Source organism: Larimichthys crocea, chromosome XIX (assembly GCF_000972845.2).
Source record: "Larimichthys crocea isolate SSNF chromosome XIX, L_crocea_2.0, whole genome shotgun sequence".
Taxonomy (NCBI): Eukaryota; Metazoa; Chordata; class Actinopteri; family Sciaenidae; genus Larimichthys; species Larimichthys crocea.
Window position 1 is genome coordinate 9,983,759 of NC_040029.1, and position 21,789 is coordinate 10,005,547.

The 21,789-nt window shown below is 43.7% G+C and overlaps 1 protein-coding gene across 6 annotated transcripts in view; it reads left to right on the forward strand.

Moving 5' to 3' along the window:
* Positions 1-21,789, forward strand: part of LOC104929362 (receptor tyrosine-protein kinase erbB-4) — a 220,877-nt gene that overhangs the window by 111,681 nt on the left and 87,407 nt on the right. Inside the window, exons 1-3 of one of the 6 annotated variants that reach the window (XM_027291415.1) lie at positions 14,003-14,021; positions 14,126-14,171; positions 15,378-15,513. The exons of 3 other annotated variants lie outside the window; for them this stretch is intronic. Coding sequence is in view for 1 of the 3 variants with exons in the window: in XM_027291413.1 (XP_027147214.1) it covers positions 14,255-14,333; positions 15,378-15,499 (201 nt within the window). In the remaining 2 variants the exon portion in view is untranslated. Of the gene's footprint in view, positions 1-14,002; positions 14,022-14,125; positions 14,172-14,239; positions 14,334-15,377; positions 15,514-21,789 lie in introns of those variants that run through there. 2 more of the 6 variants (XM_027291414.1, XM_027291413.1) reach the window with 2 other exon arrangements.

Here is a 21,789-nt window from a genome sequence, read left to right on the forward strand (position 1 = left end):
GGCAAATGAGCAGCACTCTGAATGTAAAGTGCCATCGCCGGTCCTCCAGCACACGGCAGCACTCTCCTGGGGTCTGCTTCCTGTGTGTGTGTGTGTGTGTGTGTGTGTGCATATACTGTATGTGGAGCCATCACTACACCTCCTCCCTCCAGCCTCCACCCTCCACACCTCCCCTGCTGTTTAATGAAGTGAGGTGTAGTCTAATTACTGGGCCAGCGCTATCAAATGAATACCATAAACAGTCCCATTAGGCGCGGCATCATTAGGGAAACAATTAGGCATCTGGGGGATTGTTAAGTGGGGGGGTTATGTGGTTGCCATAGAAACTATGTAGCAATCACGCTATTGGTTGAGGAAGTCAGAGAGACCCACGATTCTTCACGTTCATGGACAACCCATTTAATTTTTGATGATTTCATGACTTAATTACGCAAAATATCTTTGATATTTCTTTGTTGTCTGCACCTTAAAAGCTTCACACACACACGGTAGTTCATGCAAAGTTCAGTATCAGCGTGCATATGTGTTATCTACACACACTTCAGAGCTGCAGGCAGGTCGGGGATGGCAAAGGATGCACTTGGATGTTTTTACGTACAGTACATATGGACAAATACGTGGGAAGGAAAAGGAGGAACCTCGAGGGGCGTCGCTTTTATGGCAGGCAAAAAACAGCTGCTGTGCTAAAATTACAATGTTCAGCTACCGTGCCGCAGGGGTGTGTGTTTGTGTTTGGTGTCTGCATGTATCTGTGTGAAGAGAACGGGGATAGGGGGCAGCACAGGGCAGAGATGGAGAAGGAGGGCAGGGACAGACAGGACGACTTGGTGATTTTTTTCCTGCTGAGATGCTGACAGTTAGATGGATGAGATGGCTCGGCAGCCTCCTCGGGTTCAGTGTTGTTCCAACCCACATCTCTGTGATTTTCTCCTCCAGTCTCTGCCACCTCTTCAGTGTGAGTGCACGAGGACCAGGGATGTGATAAAGTTTAGTTTTATAGCCCGGTCTGTATCAGATCCGGATCAGTATGTATAAATCCTCAAATCTTATCTGTTTGTTTTATCCAGCTCGTCGGCCTGCATGGGTGGAGCTTACTCTGAAGCTAAAGATGACTTAGCTGTGGTGTGAAACTGCAGTGTTGGAGGTTGTACAGGTTAAAGTGACCTGCTGTGACGCCCACAGCAATGTGATCAAGCCACACAACGAGTATTTAATGCCGCTTGACCCCAGTTTTCCTTTTCCACGTTTAAAAATGGCTTTTGACCGAGAACAACACAGCGTGCGGCTGTTTTATGGCTTCAAACTACAGAATAAAGTCGACATTGTGGAGGTGTTTGTGTAAAATTAGAAATAATGACAGTCAGAGATCATTTACAGTTCATTCAGAAGTTGCACTGAGGAGGTGTTAGTGTTTGTACCACAGGCGTTTTGGACCACCAGGAAGAAGAGGAGGAGGTCTACAGGGTGAGCGGAGCCAGTGTCGTGCCAGAACAGGAGATGGTAATTCAACTGGGCTAAAATATGTTTTTATATTTCTGCTTGCTGCGGTTCAATAAAAATAATGTTGTTTAATCTGTTTTGATGTTTTAAAACCTTCAAAACGTGCTCGAGGTGTTAAGACCTTTAAGAAAAAACGTTCATACCTCTCACAACTTTTCTGAATTTCTTGGCAATTCATATCTCAGACGAGGGTTTATCCGAGGAATAAGTCAAAAAAAGAAATCATAAACCAGCAGCGGCGTCAATCAGCTTACTAAAGTTGGCCTGAGATTTGCGTTCTTAGTGACAACTCCTCACTGAAACTGTTTAGGGCTCCTCAGAAGTACTTTGGGTTGAGAGATAAAATGTTTTGTGAATACAGGCACAGGTGTCTGTATGAAGGGCATCACCGTCTAGTTTGCTGGCCCGCTCCCTCGGCCACTGTCTGCCTGTCACTCAGAATGACCCATTTTCCCAGAAGTGAAGCGGAGAGTCGCGCCAAGTGGCCCGCAGTGGCCCACAACCAGCTAATGATGTCACCTAGGCTGAAGGACTCTTCATTAAAGCCGGATCAATCTGGCGGCTAGTGCTGCAAAACACAGGGCACGATGCCAGGGCCGCAGCTGAGAGCGCGAGGGAGGGGCCGGGGGTCCATCCATAACGCCAGGAGGAAGAGACGTATGGTGACGCAGAGTGTTTTTAAAGTCTCAAACTTCGCCCCAGAGGACTGAATCTATCACAGGTTAGTTACCAACAAATGCTCGTACGCTGGAGCTTCAGCAATAAAGAGAGATGAATGATACGGTCAGTGAGGTGTATACTCTGTGTCGACATGCAGACAGAGACACTCTTTACAGAGCTTATCTCTGGCAAACACCAGCCGAGAGAGGCGGCGAGGAAACAGAGAGCTTTTTCTTTAAGAAGCACTCATTTCCAAACTCTCACATTTTTATTTTTTTAAAAAGAAAACGAGGGGTAACGTGGCCCTGCGAGTTCAGCTGAAGCAACAGAGGAGACGATAAATAAAAAGAGATGAGAGAGGAGAGAAAGGAGACTCCTCGCACCAAAAGCTTCCCGTTTTCCTTGGGCTGTATTTCAGCTGCAAATGAAAGCGCTCAGTGATTCTGCAGCTCAGCTATTCTCAAAGCGTACATCCTCAAAAATCTATTGTGCAGGCACACGTTTACTGCTCTGCTGCCTCGTATGCTTAGCAAACTATCAGTGTGTGTGTGTGTGTGAGTTAAAAACGAGGTTACACGACACACTTCCAGGGTTAGAGGTTGCTGATCTCGTATTTTACGGCTCACGTTGATCCTGGTTTGCGTCACGTCTTTCGTATTTCCTCTTCTTTCGTGTCCTTGCTCTAACCTGCTAAGATCAGTGTGCTAGTCAGAGATTACCGTCTTCCCAGTGTGTCATTATTCATCCGAACGCTCTTCTCGCTGTCTGAGAGTGTGTGTCTGTGCTGTTAATTTACTGTGAGGCAGTAATTGAGAATCCACTCTATCACACTTATTTCACCGTGTATGTCCTTCAGTGATGTTTGCCTTCCATCCGCCGGTCACGATCATGATATGATCACACAGTTTAGTGCACTTTGTTGGGAACGTTTTTCATAATTTGTTCCAATTAAGACGACATAGTGACTGTGCAACAATGTGGCAGCAGTTTAGGGACGGTTCTTTCCTGCTTGGATTTGAAGTCGTCTGGAAGTTTGCTCCAGTTTCTAGGAGGTTCCCAGCCCAGTCATTGATAGCTCACAAAGAAAACTTACAACCTACTTGAGATTACTCCAGCGATCTGCATCTAAAGACATCACCCAGGTCTGCAGGTCCATGAAGAAAAAGTTTTGCTGTGGAAGACCTTGACAGACCTGCACAGCGCCCCGATCTCATACCGTGGGGATGTTCGGACTGCCAAGCCAGCCCGTGTGAGCCAACATCAATGCTGGACCTCACTAATGCTCTTGCAGGCTGAATGGGAGCAAATCCCTTCAGCCAGGCTCTAACACCTGGTGGGAAGTCTTCCCAGAAGAGTGGAGCGGCAGATTAAGGGTTTGGAATGAAATCTTCAGCACTCACATGTGGGACTGGTGTCCCTGAGGTGGACCCGGGGAACTAGAAACCTAATTAACTCGTCCACACAAAGACGTCAACAACCTTTGCAGTGGTGACACCGACCAATAAATCTAATGTTTCCAACAAAAGTCACCTACCTTGAAAATGTACTTGGTGTGTCAATGTGCGGCTATTTTTAAAATTCTACATACAACAGCCTTCAGACCAGAACAATGTCAAAGGCAGGCGGAGACAGGTCTCTTCTTTAAGGTCTTTAAGGTGTTATCTAAGAGGTTCTGGTCAGTGATTGGCTACTCAGATTCAAAGTGGCCAATGTGACGTCAGGTCAGGAGTCCACCAGGTGGAAGATGTTCAGTCGATGCCACCTGGAGAGGGAGAATCAGGACAAGAAGCCAAGTTTGCATCTAAATTTAGCTCAGTGTGAATGCAGTGAATCAGCAAAAGAAAATCCAAATAAATGCAAATATTCAGAGGTGCAGTGCTAACTCTCCAGCCTGGGGGTCCGTTAGTCAACCTTAGAACCTATTGGCCATCGTCTGACGCTGACTTAGCTTTTTTATCTGTATTAATATGCAGATATCTTCATGAAGATTAGCTGAAATGTGTCTTTCTCTTCATTCTCACATACCAAGTTGGTAGTCAGACCGTAAAGCAAGTCCTGGCTGCACCAAAATCAGTCAGAGGATAGCCAATGGATTCAAAGTGCAAAGACCCCCACGAGGATGATGATGGATGTCTTGTGTTCGTTTCTTAATTTCTTAATTTTTGTAAACTTAATTTCTCGTCATTAGTCCTCACAGATCTGATGTTTTGTCTCTTCTTCATGCTTCGTGTACGTGATGATTTAATCGCGAAGTCGGTCTCCATTTCACCTTGTTCCCCCGTTTGTGAAAACCCATCTCATGATGTTTGAGAGTTTCTTTTCGAATTAGAAGTGACCAGACCGGCTCGTAACAGTCCAGTGTTCATGTGCTTTGAGCCGTCTAGTGAATTGAAATGTCATCTCAGCTCCTCAGGTCAGATTGTTTTTAAATAGTTCTTTATTTTTGTGAAATTTTCCATTAGTTCCCCATGACGATCTGAATCCACCTCTGTTTTTTGGGGGCACGGACACTGTGCAGCAGGCCTTTTCAAGTGCGCCTGAAGAGGGGAGCTGTCCCCTCGCAGTGAGAGATGGTATTTACATGGAGAGCCGGAGAGAGGTAGAGGACAAGGCCAGCGAGGAGGTCAAGTGCTCCTCTCAGTCTCCGTTCCCTGTCCTCTACAGATGTTTCACTGTTCTTCACAGCAGCACAATGCCTGTCACGGGGCCTCTTCACCGAATAATGATACCATGATCCCGAGCGACGGTTGGAGAGGGGCGTGCTAGCCGGGCGAATCGTACAGTTTCATTAGCCTCTGAACCAGCTGAGGAGCTCATAAAAGGTTGGGACTGTCGCCTGGAATGGGAGGCTGTTAGCGCCTCGCGGGCTCCTGGCAGCGTTTGCATAATTACAGCTCTTAACGCTGGAAAATTAGCACCCTGCTCGCGCCAGCCAGCACCCTGCTAGATCGCAGTGGCACAACCCTGATGTATCTTATAGCCTGTTAATTGTGGGGTAATGGAGGCGCCCAAGTTCAAGAGAAGAAAAATGTTTTTACTCTTTGTTTTATTATCATTTTTATTCTTTTACCAGAGGCTGCTTGTTTTTCTGCTGTTGGGTACGTCGGTAACCAGACGTGAAGCGGAGAGAAGCTGAAACAAAAACCTGCTTCCACTTAGTTTCCACATCATTGGTGATATTTATGTAGCACATTTTTTTTGTCAGACAAATTCAAATCTAACATTCAATCTATACCAGAAAAAACAAACTTATTTTACACTTATGGTTCCAAAATTCAAACAAGTCGAGCAGAGGGCAGCTCATCCTTTTTGATTTTGCAACAATGAGCGCAAATTTTTCCCCAATCATCCGACGTTCACTGCGTCTTGTTAAATGTGTCTTTGCATCTGCAAATAGAGGTCGACAACAAAGATGGATGTAACACCTACGACAGTGAAGAGGTTTCAACAGACACCTGCTGACAAAGACACTTGGACAGGGCAGCATTTAACTGTTTACTTTTAATTGTCGGATGCACATTGTGACTCCACAATCTTTATGAAAATGAGCACAATAACAAGATGACAATAAAATTCTGAGAGTCTATTTAAGAGTCCGATCTATTCATCTAACTTTGTCCGCTAGCGGCCCATAAAAGTTTTACACAGTGCTTACATCCTGAAGGCAGAACAGTGTGTGTTAAAGGCTAAAAACATGCCCTTAAACCGCCATAATACAGCTGTACGCAGGAATTGCAAAGTGTGTTAATAAACTCTAGATAAATGTCTTTATATGTGTTTATAATAACAGCGCAGTGTAATCGTAGCCTTTAAAAGGATGAAAGTTCATATTTAAGTGGATGAAGGTGAGTTAGTTAAAAAAGTTTGAGTCAAATACTTTTTGTTGTTGCTCTAACTTCATGTTTCGTGGTGAAAAAAAGAAAGATGCTACATGCACATGATACATAAAAAATGGAGGCATACATTTAAATCTATGTATGTATGTATGTGTGTGTGTGTGTTGCTTACAGAGTACACAACTTGTTTTTTTGTTGTTTTTTTTTGCAAACTGCCCTGTTTGGGTTGCCACTGTCAGTTGGACCTGACTCCCGGGGGAGTTGCTGCCCTGCAGTTTGGATGCCGGGGTGTCTTCTGCCCCCAGGGGGGGCTTGGGTTTGGGTACGACTGAGACTCTGCTCCTGCTCATTACTGGGCTCCTGGATGAATAGCCTGCAGCACTGGAGAGCTGTTGTCTCAGTGCAGGGAGGTGCAGAGGGTAACAGAATGGATGCACACACAAACACACACACATATATACATATATATATGTGCACATATTATGGAACACACATTAAACATGCATGCACACAACTCTGTATTGTGCTCTGGATCCAATTGTGCTGCTCTTCATTCATTCATTTGTTTGTGTGTGTGTGTGTGTGTGTGGTCGGCTGCATGCCTGCTTTTTTGTCGGCCTGATCAAAGCAGACGCGGTGCAGGCCAGAGGTCTCTGAGGTGAAATTAAAGTCTTGCTGCCTCTCCGGTGTGAAGGGGGGGAGGAAAGTGATTACCGTTAAATTAAAAGGTACGACCATAAAAAGCGCGCCATGACCGAACCCTCGCAATTCATCAAAACGATCCCACGGCGCGTCTTTTGCTTATCAAATTGTAAAATATTGTCCATGACACCGGCGTAACAGGGCCGTAATTAATGCACTAAATCAATTCCGAATCACTCCGCGCAGAGTGGCCCTGCTGGGATGCCGTCATTATCACAAATTATGGTGGCAGATGCACGGGGCCAAGAGGAATGGATAAAGCTCCGCCGGTGTCTCCCACTTCCCTCTACAACCAATCCTGTTCGTCTCCCGCTCTCTCTGACTCACTGAGTGTCAAACAGTGTGACTTCACTACACCTGTGCTTTCTTATTACCAGGTGCAAAGAGTTTTATTAGTGAGAGCTATTTTGAAAAATGTATGTCCCCAAATCATCCCATGGCTGCGGCTGACGTTCATGGGGAGGGTTTAATGACAATAATACGCATGTCTCCATCTTCAAAGAGGTAAATGGAAGAGATGAATATATTAATAGATGTTTCTTTTCCTTTCTTTTGTATCTGGTGGATGATGAATACTGAGCGACTCAGCACATAATCCCCATTAAAATGCAACAGTTTGATCATCTTTAAGAGGTTATTTACTCCCACACAAGCCTTTTTCCAGCCTTAAGTGATGTGAGTGCAGTTGTAGAAGTTCAAATCTCACCATACAACATACAACATGTTTGTTTTTTGCACTTCCCCCTCAAAATTTGACGCCTCTCATGTTGTGATAATGAAAAACCTGAAACAAAACTGTCTGATTGGATTCCTCATGGTAACAGTGATCATGTTCCTATTTTTTCCAACAAATTAGACCAATAAGGAATTCAGTGTAGTTTCCTGGACAAATGTCCTGTCCGAAAACCACCAAAATGTTTAAATATCTAAAACATATCTCAGTTTTCAGCTAACACGTACAGGAAGAGACGAAGATTTAACTTCTAAGAAAGTGTGATGCCGTTACAAGCCGCAGCTTGTTTTATCAACTTAATTCAGATTTTATGTTCAACTTTTCCTCCATAATCAGGTTGTCACGACAGAGTTCATATTCTACAATGCGTGTTTGCCTAATCCGTTATGGCCACAACTTTGGGTTTTCCCTGCTGCTCGCCTTAATTCACCCAAACAAACTTGTTTTTCCTCTGGCGCCACCTGAAAGTTGTGAAACCACTGAGGGCACAGTCTCATACTTCTGCAGGGAATAATGATGCCAAGCCAAGAAATAACCTCTCACTGCAAAAACAAAAATAAATAATTGACTTTCTGTTGTTCCAGTCTTGTCTCCCACAACTTCCCATGAACTTTCTGATATCCTCACATCTCAGCTGCTAACATATGAATAGTTACATTATGAGACAGTCCACGAGACTGAACAATTTCATGTCTGGCTGTGCTCACTAGCCCTTGTGTAACTTCTCTCTGAGATCATACGCCTTTTTTGAAGGCAGTGCATCATAGCTGCAGGATCTATTATGTATGCATATTGCATTTTTATGACATTCCGTTAAGATTTCGTGACTCACAATGATTTCTAAGATTTTTGTGATTGCATATTTCACACAGTGTACCAGACAGAAGTTGAATTTCCTCAGTTCTGTAGAGTTCCAGTGTTGATTAAAGCGGCGTGTTTGTATGTGAACACACAAGTTCCACTTTTTGTGCATGCAAAACATTCAGCGTGCTTGATAGTCTCACACATTTTTGTTATTCCTGAGGTAATGATGGGACGGGATGTAAAGGCAGAGAAAGAAAACTCATAGCAGGAAAATATTAAAAGTTATTTTTAGAGTTTGGTGGATTATTTCAATGAAAACACTCCTCCAAACAGCTCATAGAAAAGTAGCTCTATCTTTTGAGTCAAACAGGACGACACTGCAATTGACCAACCAGAAGATAGCAACAGAAACCAGGACAAGGCCAGAGTTCATTGATAGTTCTGATAGAAAGATGTCAGTGTGTCGCAGTCTATGAGGCAGCGTAACTGCAGACCATTTCAAAATGTCCATGCTGATCCCTGTCTGCCAACAATAGGCAATGTTCTGCTGGGAAACCTTGGGTTCTACCATTTGTGTGGATGTTACTTTGGCCCAAGGATTGTTGCAGACCAAGTAGACCCATGGAGACTCCTGGAAACGGTATTCCTTGATGGCTGTGGCCTCTTTCCCTGCCACAAAGCAGAAATGTTTCAGGAATTGTATGAGGAACACAACGACAAGTTCAAGGTGTTGACTCAGCCTCTAAACTTGCCAGATCTCAATCGAGCATCTTTTGGATGTGCTGGACAAAACATCTGATTCACGATGAGGTCCTACCTCCCAACTTCCAGCGCTTAAAGAATCTCCTGCTGACGTCTTTGTTCCAGATACAGCAGCACACCTTCAGAGGTCGAGTAGAGGTTCCCAGTCTTACCTTTCTTTATTCAGATTGAGTCCAACATGTCAAGACACTTCATACCAACAGAAACCAGCTCACAGAAACACAACCACTAACAACTGGACTGCAGCAGACTTTGATGAATTGTGCGATACCTCTAAATATCACTCTTTTTCAGGAGTGGGAGACATTTTCCTCCATACCAGGTGGTGCTTCAATGCACAATTATGTGCTAAAAACCCGAAATGTGTGCACTGGGATGGACCCAGTGTGTTATTATCATACCTTCATACCAGTCTGCTATTGTTGTTCTCTTGGCTCCATTACCTCCTCTTATTCAGCTTGTTGTTGTGAAGCCGCTGGGACATAAAGTTTCTCCCAGAGCAGTCACTTTCGGTGTACGTCATGTCTGTGACACCGATCCTGCCATTTAGAGCACCCGGGCTTCCCCCTGGCCGTCGTTCAGATATTAAAAAGCGGTGAATTAATTTATCGGTGTGTGTAAATTGTTTCTCCCGATGCCTTTTTAATATTTGCCTCTTGCTACTGGCTTTGGGAAAATACGCTGTGCATCATGCTGCTCCAGCTACGCTGAGTAGAAGGAACAGATTGCATTCCTCAGTGACATTTACACTGTGCATGTGTGAGTGTACATTTTATAGCCATGTGTTATGTGAGTCTGTGACTAGTTGTACAGTGTTTTTCCATGCTGCAGTGGCTAATAGGATGGAAATTAATATACCAAGTCTTATTTCCATGCATTCGCATTCGTTAGCCTTCATCTTGATTTAACAGAAGTCCATATTTTGGCGTGAGTGAGTTCTGAGTTCTGAATAATTCCAGCAGTTGCAACAATTTGCATTGGATCATACCTACTGTTATACTAGTGGTAACTGTTTGAGACAATACTCGGGATGTACTAGATCATAGTTTTTTACATGGGTTACATATTTCATGTTGTTTGCTATGAAATCATTCATGGTACCCAGAGGATGCTAAATGCCTTGATGATCCCCTGACCTTTTATTTCCATTGTAACATTTGGTTTTATGGGAAATGTCTCAACATCTGTCTTTTATGAATTGCCATGAAACTTGGTCCAGAGGTTCATGTTCCCCTCAGGATGAACCTGTAAACACACCAGAGTGAGAAACTCTGATTTGAGCGTTCAGACTAATTGTGTCAGCTCAACAAAATGATGTAACAGTTTAAGAGAAAGACAAAAGCAGCGAGTAACTGTCTGCTGCACACATTCACCCGGAGCTGCTAACACCGTCCACAGTTACTTGCAGGAGTTTTTCTCTCTGTGTTTTGTGCTGCTGGCCTGGAATGACTTCGATTCCATTAGGGTTACTGTCAAGTCTGTCCTATTTATTATTATTCAGTGCATTGTACATATCCTTGAAAAGAAATTATGCAGATAGGAAACATCCCTCTCTTATACTCTTCTAACTCACGCCTCAGGAGTTATTTCCATACCGGCTGAAAACGTATTCCATGCATTTCCATCGTGCAACTGGCCATGCCTCTTTGTTTCAGGAAAAATCTCATCACAAAGTTGAATCGTATCGTATGGATACTGTTACAGTTCTGTGCAGTCAGGTTCTTGTCTCCTGATCCAGCTGGGATTGCATCCGAAACCTCCAGAGGTGAACAGACCCGAAAACCTCTCAGATCATAAATGTGTTGACATATATATTGTTTAATGATGGACAAGAAAGCCAGAGGCTGGGACACGGAGACAAAGTACCGGCCTTTGAGAGATCTTCCACCTTCATGGTTAAAGTTTGATTGAGTTAGGCAACTAAAACTTCAACTTGGTGAACTTGAGGTTTGGACTTGGAACAGACCCTTCCTACTTCCTACTTCCTACTTAAGACGAAATATTTCAAACTTTTCTGACTTTATAGAACTGCTGCTCTGTTTCAGTCGCACCTGGAGTGTCAAGAAACTTTTGGAGGTTTCCTTTCCTTGTTTATGCCTGCATGTCGGAAGAGGAAGAGGCCCTTTAAGATTGTATAAAGGCACGGTTACATTGGGTTTCAACAAAGCTGCTTCCTATTCAGTCCCAACAAAGAATGTGACAGAGATAGAGATCACAAACTGTAAACAGTCTGTGAGAGCAATGCTGCAATTTGCAGTCTGGTGCTGTAATGTTGTAAAAAACACGGTGATGAAACACTGGAATAATGGGTTCTTCATCTCCAAACAGTGCAGCAGTGTTTCTGTTGGGACATCTGTGCTCGTAGAGATAGTCGAAGTTGAACAAAGGTGACCTGTGACTGGGGATGTTCCTCATGACTAATTTCTTTGTCAATCAAAGCAGAACTAAATTTAGTCTAGTTCACGAGTCAAAACAAACAAACAAACAAACAAATCTCTTGTTCCCTGTTGGATCTCAACTCAAGTTGCCACTAGACGTTTCGAAGGGCAACTTTTCGGAGTCAGATACACACACTGACATTGCCAGCTAGTGTTGACAATGACTTTGGGATGACACAGTGATGTGTGTGTGTTTGTGTGTGTGTGTGTGTGTAGATGTGCAGGGGTGTGCCTCCAGCAACAGCTGTGCTACTGGCTTTCGGCGCTGATATTTATTGTCTCAGACAGCCCGACAATCTCATATGAGCCCGTTTCATGAGCGGCGTCCGTGAGGCGTCTCTGATGTCAAGACACATTTACAGTAAAGCTGACTCTGAAATTAAAATTACCAAAGGGGGGAAAGTTTGCAGCGCATTAGCAGGCGAACCCAAAAACAGTGACGGTGCAGTACAGTATCAGATCCTTAAGCCGCAGTGAAAACACTAATACATAACTCATGAGGCGAGCCTGTTGTAGCAACCCGGCAACAGTCGCGTGGCGTATCGCATTATGCTGTAGCCTTTGGGGACCCTACATAATGCAGTTATGTGACAAAGCTAGTGCACGTCAGCCACGGGCTGGCTTCTGCTCGTGTGGAGGAAAGAAAGTGAGACGCATGTTATCTCCTATTGCACCTAGCTCCTGTATCTCATAGTTAAGCCCCTCATTATTCATGGTCACCCCAGTTTAGGGAACAGATTTTGAAAGATCCCTGAAGGGAGGGGCTGATCTGCTGCATGGGTGGCCCCCCGATGAATCCACGGGGAGAGGAGAAGGAAGTGGCCTCTGAGGTCCAATGTCAGTTCACTCCTCTGGGGAAGAAAAAGGTGCTTACTGGCCCTTCCAAGTGATTGATGATCAGCCCGGTGCAGAGGTAGGACGCAGCCATAGGTAGACAATGCCAAACTGTGCTGATAATCTATTTATGTCGATGGGAACGACGACATAAATATGTGGATGGTGGTGAGTGTGTGGAAGCAAAATAGAAGTTACAGATAATGACTGTGTCAGGACAGGTCATCAAGGACATATATCATACTTTCTCTCACACGTGGCGCCCAAACTCACAAAATACTGCTGCACCTCCATATATACAGAATCAAACTGAACACACACGCTGTTTTCACTCGAATGAATGAGAGTGCTGAGTCTGTAAAACGCACCAACATCGCTAAAAATAGGTCAAAATCTATTTTGGAGTCAGTGTCCTTGAGAAGATTTTGTTTTTAGACGAAACACAGCGAGCCAATCGAGAACTCTTGCAATGGCAATAATTAGATCTGCCTTTATCTGAAACCATCTAATTAAACTTTCTCACAAACAAACAGGACTTTTACCTTCTCGCAGACACCAATCTGTATCAGACTTTCTGAACTGTATTCAGGCCAGGTACCCCGGCAGCTGTGGGACTGATTACAACAATGTCAGATTTGATCTGTCTTGTCTCTTGATAAAGTGTGTGTGTGTGTGTGTGTGTATTGTTTAGGGAGGGTATGTTAGACATTTTTCCTCAGGGGGAAACGATGGCAGTGGCATCATGAGCGGTTGTGAAGCATGCCACGTTTCAGCACTAAACTACTTCATTACTCCAGAATCAAATTGCCCTAATCGGAGATGGATGTCCTGATTTGTGGTAACACAAGCTGTGTGTGTGTGTGTGTGTGTGCGTGTTACAGGTGCATCCATGCATGTGTTTTTAGAGGGGTTGGGTTGGCAATATAATTTAATTTGACTTCGTAATGAAATCTGAGATGAAGCACACATGTCAAATGCCAGTTAAGACACGAGATTGCTCAATTTGACATATCGCGTGCAACTTTTAGCAAGTTCGAGGCCTACCTGGATACCTGGCTGGTGATGTAGATACTAAGTGTAACCCATAGTGATGGGCGCTCTTGTTTGTTTGTGCAAAGAGGAAACAGCCACGTCCTGTGTCAGCACCGAGCAGGCACACTTTGCTCCCCCAACCCCCTCTTGTGTTTAGATGTTGCAGTGTCACGTGAGTCACCTGACGTGACGCGCACAGCAAACAAACAAGGGCAGTTAGTTAGTCACAGGTTAAAAAATGTTAATTTGATACTGTTTTTGAACAAAAACCTGTTGTTTACATATTATTTATACCAGTTGTTGAGAATTTTAATTAAATTTTTGTATTATAGTTTCTCAAACAGTACTTGTTTGTTTTTATTTGTTTACTGGTGTGCGAGTACTTTTTATTTTTTAGGTTTTTCTGGAAAAAATTTTAAAAACTCTATTTAATTATAAACTTTGTCCTAATTCTGTCCTGGGTTTTAACTATTTAATAATAAAAAAAGAAAACATCAGTAAAAAAAAAAAAACACTTAATTGAAAATTCACTCAGATTTAGCAATTCAATGACGCGTCCACCTTATTTATTGAGAAGTATCGGTATCGGTATTTATTTACTCGGTATCGGATCGATACCAAAATATGCGGCATCCAATTCTCAACTCCACCAGAGGGGGCGCACACACACACACACACACACACACACACACACACACACACACACACACACAAAGACTGGTATGTAAATCTCCAGTATAAAGTCTTATAGCAGCTAAATGAATGAATAATGAGTGTAAATATTTATATTTATTTTATTTATATTTATATTGTTTGTTCATCAGGTCGAAAGCTGAGAGAGAGTTCGCGCGCTCACCGAGATAGCTTCCGGTAAGGATGCTAATGCTAACAGTGCTAGCGCCGTTATTTCGTTTAGTTTTGTTTAAATTCTTCTAACCGGAGCCGTGACCCTGATGTTCGGAGCCGTGACCCTGATGTTCGGAGCCGTGACCCTGATGTTCGGTGTTTGGTGTCACTCAGACTCGGATTCAGGTCGTTTTATGTGTTTATAAAAGATCGCTAATCGCTAGCTTTGGTTTTAGCTCCGCTGCTAACTCGGCTAAGCTCGTCGCCTTGGTAACGGTTGCTTAGCAGCAGTCACACGTCACAGGCGCCGTTATATTATAGTATATTATATATATGATATTATATATATATATTATATAATATTATATTATATATATTTATATTATATATATATATATAATATTATATTATATAAATTATTATATATATATTATATATAATTATCTTAGATTATATTAGCACCTCTAGTTCATTTAACTGCCAACATACATGTTTGATGTGAGAAGTAGAAGTTAATCTGACCTGGAAACAGAATTAATAAAATGTTTGTTTCAAATGTTAAGATGCAGAAAGAGACTTAAAGCTTAAAAACATAAATATATATATATTTTTTCCTATACTGTGAGATGGACGTACATGATTGATTGATTGATTGATTGATTGTCCATTGGCATTGACCTATCTGAAGTGATGTGTATCTGTTCATTTACATAACGATTACAACATTCATGTCCTTCACACGTGGTTATCAGTGATGCGCGGGTCCATGTTTGATCGACCTGCACCGACCGATGTTTTAAACGAACCTGCCTGAACTCGGACTGCAGCAGATAATTATGAAATATTGTACCCGACCCGCTTCCTGACCTGCATTTTAAAAAGTAGTCTATACTCTTTATTAACTTCGTAGCGTCATCGGGCTACATAAAACTGGCATTACTGAGTTATTATATTCATTTAAAATGCGTTTTAATGGCATTGCTCAGTTCCACGTGTTGGGAAAATCTGGCTTTTTGTCCCCCATCAAAACTTTACTTGGCATCTTTATTTCAAACGACCCGACTGACCGCGACCCGAATATCATTAAAAATATTGTTGGGCACCCGCTCAATTTGGATCAACCTGTGCATCACTGGTGGTTATTACTTGATGTGACATTTGAATGATGGAGATCAGTTTAAACAGAAATGAGGCAATAATAGCGACTAATGCGTTCTGTATGTGGCATAGATTGTTTTTTTGATGAGAGATCTTCTGAACCTGAACCTGAAGTCAGCAGTGACCGGACCGAGAGCCTGGTGTGGCCCGCCGTGGCATCTTTGGACCCGTCATCATCCCAGATAAGATCACACGTAAACCTGCCCGGGTAGTGAAGAGAACATACATACTTCAACATACGCACACACACATCACAAACTTTCATGGACTCAAGGAAGCAGCTTTATTTTCTTTCAATTCTGCTGAGGGACAAGTTATTTATTTCTGGGCCCCATTATCGTGCGTCTGTGCACTCAGGAAGCCGGCGTAGATAGGCAGGCAGTGTAAATGATTGTTTATAACTTTGTACAATATATATATATATCCTAAACTTCTCTGCTCTCTGCTGACCTTTTATTACTTCAGGCTCCGTAGTCGTACCTAGAGTTCTGATATTAGCCAGTTTGAAGTCATCGGTTGCATTACTTGGAGACAGCGGTTACATAAGGTCTGTGTAGCTGCATCTCTACAGCAGCCTGAAGCATTTCTCCTCCTATAGTTAGACCCAGATCTCCAAACATCAGGTGGACACAATTTCATCTAATCGTCTACATCTATGCAGATGATGCGGATGTTAAGGTACACGTCACACTCTGGATATTCACCCCATATCCCATTGACTTCTACTGATTGTAGGATGTGTGTCAGAGGTGGAGACGTGCAACCCTCGAGATCAGGGTCAGAGTCCCATTATGGGAACAAATGTTTATCACAGTGTGGAGGAGGTGGAGCTGGACTTGAAGTTTCTACACTAAGTTTTTGCTTCTTTAATGAACCTTTTTTTTTTTTTATCAAGTTCTTCCCAGAAGAATTTAGTTTAGAGTTCATTTAAAGTGCAATAAAAACTCATTTGAATTAAATATTTATCTTTAAATGCACTTACTGCTAAAAAACTTTCATGACTTTATATAAATGATCATCACATTACTGATCGCTTTCTCTGTGAAGTAGTTGTAGAATATTACGCTTTACACAGGTTAGTGAACAGACGGCCCTAAAAAACACTAGAAAACGTGTTTTTTCTGATTCGTTACTTTTATAAATCAGTATTTTTAAATTAAGTTTAAAATTTTAATTACTTCAGGCAGCACTTCAGAAAATTATAAAAACACTTCAGACTTCATTAACCTTCTTCTGCCTCTCGTCTTCACTCGTGTTTGATCATAAAAAGCTGCTGTGACTTCATTCAGGAGTCTCCCGGTTTCCCCGAACGTGCTCGTGGAGAAGCTAAAGCGCTTCACGGGGAGCAGATTTCAAGTCGCTCTGCACCACCGACATGAAAAGTGGCGCGCGTGGGCCCGCTCCGCGTTTGATGTGGTTTTCCATTTGAAGTGAGCGAAAAAGCTCCACCCTCCCTCCACCTGCACGCCGTGGATTCATCTCACAGGAGTACCTCAGGGTACCATCAGCAAACTTGGGATGTTTCTTCCTTCGGAGTCCTTCACTGAACTAATATTGACTCATTTTCACGGTGACATTTCATGCAGCTGGATCTTCATCTGCGTCAAAGTCAATGGCTCTCCTCTCAAAGGCCTTGATTTTTTTTTTTCTTCTTTCAAACAGGATTTCTTAAAAATCTTGAATGTCACACCCGAGTGCTCTCAGCGTACTTAGCCGCCAAACAGTCGCACGAGGTGAAGGAGTGCACGCTTCTCTTACCGGGCTCGTTGAAGCGAATTGGTAAACAGGTCCCTGCCCGCCCATTGACTTTGCCGCCGCGTGGAGGAGTCAGATTGCACCGGCGCTGTGGTCGGATCAAACTGTCGAGAGTCGGCGGTCTTGCTGCTGACATGCGCCGCTGCACTCTCCTTGACTCGCTGGCAGAGTGCTCTATATGTATGGAAATGAGCCATAATCACCATAATATGTGTCCCATCGCTTGTATTTTATAATGGTGTCATTACACTTTTTTTCCTCCTTCCCTGCATGATGCCTTTCTCCTCCTTCCTCCTCTTCCTTTTCCACTTTGCTGTATCTTCCCCTCTCTCCATCCAGCCCTCCTCCACCTCCACCCAATCCGTCCTCCTCCTCCTCCTCCTCCTATCGCTCCTTCTCATGCCATCTACCTCATTTACACTCTCACTCATCCAGATGACAGGAACAGGTGCACTATTAATTATGCTTTGAAATATATCTCCTCTGTGCTCCACTTCTCTTCCCCTTATCGCCGAGCGCTCTCTGCAAATGCTTCACCACGCTGCACCTCCTAACCCTAAACTTCTCTCTCTCTCTTTGTTCTTCCAGATTGTTGTTTATTCTTTCACTTTCTTTCACTCCAGTCTTGCGGTCTAATATTTACGTTTTTATGGAAGCTGCTCGTACAATTTTTAGTCCTGTTTCGTCGAGAATAAAGCTTCATTATCTCGGGATATTTCACACGATCGCGGTCGTGTCCTAACTATCTCGTTATCTCAAGACAGCAGCTCGGTTTGTAGTGCTCATGTTTGCTATCCCGAGATAACAATTGTATTACGCCGTTATCTCAAGGTATCAAACATTGTTTTCTCAAGAGTACGACTTAAATATCTCATTATTTTCAGATAACAAAGCTGTGTTTGGTTGTTTAAGAGTCTATCCAAATCGGCTTAGCCTGATGAAAGCGATGCTGTCAGAGTGAGAGAGACCAGAGTAGATTAAATTTGAGGAAATAAAGAATGGAGAATTAACCCCATGGTGGAAATAAACCCGCTTGGATTGACCCTTCAGCGGCATCTACAAGTGGCACGACACGGCAAACCAGTTACTTAGGTTACGATTGTGACGGTTTAAGTCTTTAAGTGTCTCAGCTGCAGAGATCTTCCCTCACCATCAGCTCAAAGATCTCCACCACCACCCCGCGAAATCATGAACCTTTTAGTCCGCTACGTTTCATTTACAGCCGCAGAGTCGCTTTTAGGAAAAGATACGATACGTTTCTAAAATACAGCGAACCATCGAACACGAGACGAGCGCCTTTCAGTTCTTTTCAGCTTGTGACCTTCGTTGAGTTCCTCCACCTCATCATCATGTTTTAGAAAAGCTGTTTCACCAAAGAGATTTCACCTCTTTCACCTAAACGTTCAGTGCCCCCACCCCCCCAAAAAAAAGGTTTTTCAATATTTCTCAAAGATTCAGTTTTAAAAAAATAATGTTTGTGCAGCAGAAGTCTGGTTCGTCTTCTCTCCCAGCCACATTTATCATCTCACGACCCGTCTGGTTTCTCTCCCGGGCCTTTGTAGAGAGGCCGACCCTCGGGTTCGGAAGATGAAACTATTCAGCAGCACGACAAATAAAGTAGCTGCTTTCACAGTGATGCTAATAATCCAGTCATAATGTCTTCCACCGCATGAAAAATAAACGTGATCTGTCTACGCGACATGAGTAAAACATGAGAGAACGATGTGGTGTACAGTAATCTACACGTAACCATGACTTTTCTTGCTTGTAGCAGTCAATAAGTCAGGATTCATGGCTTCAAGGATCAGTTTTTCTTTAAAGATCGAGGTCGGCACATGCATAGAAACACGCGGTGACATAAAAGATGAATAATTCAGTGTAATAAGGATGTTTCCAACTCAAAGCTCTCTTAATTCTTCCTCTTAAACCGTCTAATGCAGCGTTTTTTCTCTTAATGTGAGGTGAAGCCCATCGGCGATTCTTGGGAAGAAATTTGTATGCAAATCTATCGGCTGCGTTGGCGAGGTTTCCCGAGTATCTGCAAAGTGAGTTAAATGGAAAAATGATAGTGGAGATGGAGGCTATTAGCCTAAAAACATCACGCAGTTTGGTAAACGAGCTTACGTAAGTGTCTGTTAAGTCATATTCTGGTTCAAACTGAAGGTTCCTGAACGCCGGTGAGCCAACAGTCACTTTATTTTTTCATCTTTTTAATCCAGCTTTAGTATTCACCTCCTGCTCCCTTTTTACCAACTGTTGCTGAATTATAACATGAAACATTCGGCTGTGCGCAACCAGCAAAGCCGGTCTCGATTCATTAACTGATAAAACTGTTTACTTTACAAGCCAATTGTTGCTTTATTTCAATACAGGCTTGGATACAAATAGTCAGAGTTACCGCGCGAGTGTGTGGAAATATTTCCACATATCTGCCGGGGGGTTACAGGTGCCTGAGCGCGGCGACTCGCAGCCGCCGGTATCAAGCGCTTTTTTACTGTTTCCAAGACAGCACAGCCGCCTTCTATCATGATTATGTTGTGTGGAGTAAATAAAGCACTTGCCTTGGCCTCGATACTCGCCGTGTATCCCAGAGATGCAAGGAGCAATTTACCAACATGTGAAATTCACATTTCGCCTGGAGGAAAACCTGAAAGAAGAGAGAGGAAACGAACCTGTCGGGAGGGGGGAGGAGGATTCTGTGTGAGTGAGCGCTCCAAACCGGGCCACTAATTGCCTGCGATTGATGGAGAAAAAGCGCTCGAGGAAACGTTAAACTTGCAATGCATCATGGGTAGTTGACCTATGTCGACTAAGTCTTGTCTGTGCCTCGTGGCTGAGGTGGGTTTTTTTCTCTCGTGCGTAGGTGGGTGTTATCAGAGTATCTGAGGCTTATATGTGTGTCGAGGTTGTGGAAGAAGAAAGCAGAATTCCTCACAAGCCCTTTGTGGCTCTCACAACAGAAGAAAACACTCTGATCCGGCTGAAATCAAAAGATTCAGTCAAAACGGATCTAAAATAATGACCTGGACTTGTGCCAGACTGTGGAAAGATTTCAACCTTTTTTTGAGCAACTTTAATCACCGCGGCTCTAAAAGTCACGAGCCGAGGTTCATTTCGAGGGAGGCGTGAGCTTCACGCGCCCTCATCGACGCGAATTAGCCGCTCACCTTGTTAAGTGTGTTTATTTTTTAAAAGACGTCTCTGCCCGCCGTCCACCTTGTTAAGTCTGAGCACATCAGCAGCTTCTCTGAGCAGCATCCCTCATCTTCGCTGTGTGTGTTTCTGAAAGTGAGCCACGTCGAATGCGTCAGGAGGAGTCGGCGAGGGAGGGGAGGGGGTGCAGGTGCTTGTGTTTACTTCCCTCCGGACCTCCCTCCTCCTTCCTTGTCTCCCTGCTTCCTCCCCTCCTCCAGCACAGAGGAATGCAGATAAATATTGATCTGGAAAGCTTTCAGAAAATAAAAAAAATGAAGCAAAGGAAGGAAATGAAAAAGTGTCAAAGCAAAAGAAAATGACTGAGAAAGGACAGAGTAATCCTTTAATTTAATTATGTGAATTACAACAAAACTAACTCGTCTAAATCTGTTTTTTTGCGTTTCTCTGCCCGCTCTCTCCCTCTTTGCTCTCCGTCGCTCCCGCTGGAAGGCTTTCCTGCGGTTGCTAAGCAACAGGGAAACAGTTTTTCTTTGGGTTTTTTCTGGCCCAGCGGGTCCCGGAGGCTGGCAGGGGAGAAGGGGGCACAGTGGAGGCACTGTGGAGTCTGCCAGCAGCCGAGTGCATGCCTACAGCTGGGTCGGGTTCCTCGTCATCGTCGTCGTCGTTCCCAGTCATAGCGCCTCTGGCAGGCGCCTGGGGGTTATGGCGGAGTTAACGATGGGGAAGGCGAAAAAAAGAGGTCACAGTGGGGTCAGGATGATGAAACGGCACGACGGGGCCAGATCAACAAGCGCCCCGGGGATGGAGGCCCTTTAGTGTTGTTTAGGAGCTGAGTCACAAGTTGCACAGAGTTGCACAAAGTTGCACAACTTGCCAACTCTCCAACAAACATAAAAAAACAGAAAATGATTCACAGAGGGGTTTTGACAGGCGTTGGAGTTCCTCACAATGGAAATCCTTTTTACAATAAGTATGCTAATCAAAGCCTCCGCTGAAATGGATTCTACTTCTTCTTTTATTATGTTGTTCTTTCTCTCTCCAGGTGATTGACACATTGTAATCTTGCTAATAAGCACCTCCACTGTCTGTTTCCTTCCCATTGTGTGAGTGTTACAATAGGCCAACTTGGCAGGTGCATGCGCGTGTTTGCCGAGCGCTCAATATAGAAGCAAATCTCACTTACCTGGTATTATCCTGAAACGCAGGCACGCCACACGCTGTGTCCTAACTGTCAGCGTCTCTCGTGGGGGGGAGGGTGTGGGGGTCAGCAGCCAATCAAAGCTCACATTATTCATTTCCACCCTCGGTGCTAGCCAATCATCTCGCCTGTCTCTGGTCGTTAGGATGCCTCTGTAAGCTGCCTGTAGCTTCAGAGGCATCGCGCTGGATATTCAAAATGCCCTTAAATGAGAGCTTATTATTTCATGAACGTGGAGAGTTTGAAGGCATGTCGCTGCTTTGAGCTCATAGAAAAGATTTAAACATTCAAGCTGGCTGTTTCGTGTGCACTGGTGGGAAGCTGGTGAGGGATCATATCCTTATCGCTGCACTAGCTTGAAGCTTTGGGAGACGT